This window comes from Echinococcus granulosus, assembly GCF_000524195.1.
Source record: "Echinococcus granulosus chromosome Unknown EG_S00030, whole genome shotgun sequence".
NCBI classification, from domain to species: Eukaryota; Metazoa; Platyhelminthes; class Cestoda; order Cyclophyllidea; family Taeniidae; genus Echinococcus; species Echinococcus granulosus.
In genome coordinates, this window is record NW_020170410.1 from 83124 (window position 1) to 86021 (window position 2898).

Consider the following 2898-nt stretch of genomic DNA (forward strand, 5'->3'; position numbering starts at 1 on the left):
TCAGATAAAATAAAAGGCTCAGAGTTAAAAATGACGATTTTATTCTGCTCTAAAGCCAAGTTCTGACGATAATACCCACATCGCCTACATTTACAGAAGGGTGTTAAATGTGCACGGCAGGATGTCATTTCACAAAGTTTGTGGATGTAATATATGGACTAGGTAATGAGTTGAAAAAGCAGTTATTGAGGAATTTAACACCCTCCTGGCGACTTGGGAGGTCAGTGTGTACAAGTAACATCAGTGGCAAATCACCAAGAAGCGGTAAAGGGAAAAGGAAAAAGGCAACTAAAAGACAAGCCATTTTAAGTTGTGTTAGGGGAAGAAGAGTATCACGTTAAGTGTGTGAAATGAAAGTTGTAACAATGTTTATGACAGTTAATAAAGTGTTTATTCATTGAGGTCTCCTTTGGCAAAATGGTACACCAAAACCACAGCAAACCACAAGATTTTTCCCACTCGAGTGATAGAGGAATAGGACATTGCAGCTGCAGTATGAGATCCTCCCTTGGAACAAAGATTGTTCACACACGTGGTTCCAGGTGGACATTGACTGCAACTGGTACCATTTGTATACGGTTTCACACCTATATAGTTGCCCCTGAAACAAAGACATCAGGATGATTTACCAGTCCACAATTCTAGCTGAAAACAATTCTGTATTATCTCACTTACGGTGGATTATACTGACACGCCATGAGGAAGATAGGCTTTGGCCACTCTGGTTTTATGTCATCACACTGTTGAAATGCACACCCAACCTCCTCGGACGTCGCCCACACCATCTACTTTTCACAGAGAAAATACCATCTTTATGAGGGTCATGACAGATAAAGTATCCAGTAAGTAAAACAGGAGTTTATGGTTCATAAGTTGCTCATTTGGCCACACAGCCTTCATTTTAAATCAACAGAAGTTGAACATTCAGTGAATTGCAAGCTAATAGAATAGCTGTATTCCTTTTTTACTGGAAAGTAATTGGCTCGCCTGGGTGTAATGCCCACAGTCTTTATCAGGCACACAAGTGTTGGTGTCATAGATGTAATCCTTCACCTCTCCCCACCACTCAGTCGCCATCTTGACCAAATCGCGACTAGAACCTCCTGACAGTGCAAGATTTTGCCCGTAATCCCCGTATTCAGGGTGTTCCTTCACATCTGGGTGTGCGTATATACACTTCTCTACCCAGTCAGCTGCCACCTTTTCCAACTTTGTACTGTACACCTTTAAGAACATGCCACAAGATTATCATCAGCCGTGACTACTTACAACCTCTGATACAGCACGAGAAAGTACAGAGTTAACTTAAGGTGCTTCAAGGAATTCACTTATGATAATGCAAAAGATGGGCAGGCGTGTAGCTGTAATTTTCGCACAAATGAGAAACCCACCATTTCCATCATATTCGTGGAGGAGGGTTCTACAGATGCTCGTTTATTGTTGTGTAAATCAAGAAGAGCCTTGCGCTCCTGCTCTGTTGGAGTTTCAGAGGTAACAAGTGTTATCAAAACCATGGCATAAGTAAACCTGGCCATTGTGTCTAAAGTAAAATAGGAGTAAGCAACCAGTCGATTCCACGCTGTCAAGGTTGGCGAGCTCACAACCACAGCAAGTGGCGTCTAATGTGTAACATATGGAATGCGCTGCAAGCCATTAGTTTAAGGCTAGTTCGTAAATAGTGAGAATTCTTAATTGAGGTGACGTTTCCAAGTGATGAATTAATTCCGGTGTAAGATATTATAATAAGAATTTAACGGATTAAATATAATCCAGGCTAAACTTTCTGTAAATAGTTAAATACTTTCGTTGAAAGCTTTTATGTATCCTCACACCATCGACTGTCACTTGTATCTCAGCTTGAAATTTCCAACAATGGAGTCCTGGGACTTACAAATATCTCATTATTTCCCCTGATGAGGCTCAATTTTGACACTCCCACAATAAATCAGATGAAGCTATGGACGATATTTACGTCGAGCAAAATCTACTTGACTACTAGGACTACTGTGCCAGGCAAAACGCAAAACCTGTACCTGCATTCTAAATTATCCACAAATCGCATTAAAAGTGCGTTATTGTTGCTGTAAATAAAAGAATGAAACATTTACATTTAAGGATGTTCATTTTCGAGGGCCGGTGCTTTGTTTTTGCTGTCGCAAATTCCCTCAATTTTGAAGAGCTTTGAAAACAATCAATAGGACCGGCACATTTTAAATATGGTGCGTGAAAACGCACCTTTGATGCATGCTTTTGATGTAACATAACAACAGTAACTTATGGCGCTAGGAAGAAGCAGCGCTGACAACTCAATGATAAAAAACTTCATGTTGAGAAAATTCAGGCCTCTAAAAAGTTTAACATTCCTAATGACTTTTTTCACCTTCAAATATACTACATATGAAACAGAGGAGAGTGAAATTATTGTAGAGCTAAAAGTTTGTCTAATAGATTAAAAGGTTATAATCCTAGGACAGAGCGTACATTGCCCGACGCACCGAAGGGACGGGAGTGGGAGCTACGGGCATGGTTCGGGGGCCATGCTGCCAGTGAAGGTACAATGGTGGAGACTTACGTACCCGCGAAACCCAAATGAGGATTTAAACTAACAAGTACTGTACTACATAACCATCCTCTCATCCTCTGGGCATCGTCTCCGCAGTTTCCCTTGGATACACTTCTGCGTCAGGTATCGCATCAAGAATAACACTCTAGACTCAACTATGTCGTTTATTGAATTTGTGTACAACTGAGATGGCACTTTGCTGCAACGTCAATGACTACACTTGGCATTCCTACTAGTTTTGGACTTCCGTCCTGTTAGGAAACTGCACTGACGGAGGGAGGGTGGAAGGGCAAGTTCCACTTATCTCCTATCTGCACCGCTAGCAGTAAGAACAC

At 41.2% G+C, this 2898-nt stretch overlaps 1 protein-coding gene across 1 annotated transcript in view; it reads left to right on the forward strand. All coding sequences in view use genetic code 11, as the record gives it.

Annotated features, from left to right (window-relative positions):
- Window positions 1-2453, forward strand: part of EGR_04631 (hypothetical protein) — a gene marked incomplete at both ends in the record, with an annotated part of 3697 nt that extends 1244 nt beyond the window's left edge. The window contains 2 exons of the mRNA XM_024493880.1: window positions 2069-2118; window positions 2342-2453. Of these exons, the coding sequence (XP_024351633.1) occupies window positions 2069-2118; window positions 2342-2453 (162 nt within the window). The remainder of the gene's footprint in view (window positions 1-2068; window positions 2119-2341) is intronic.
- Window positions 2454-2898: the final 445 nt, after the last annotated feature.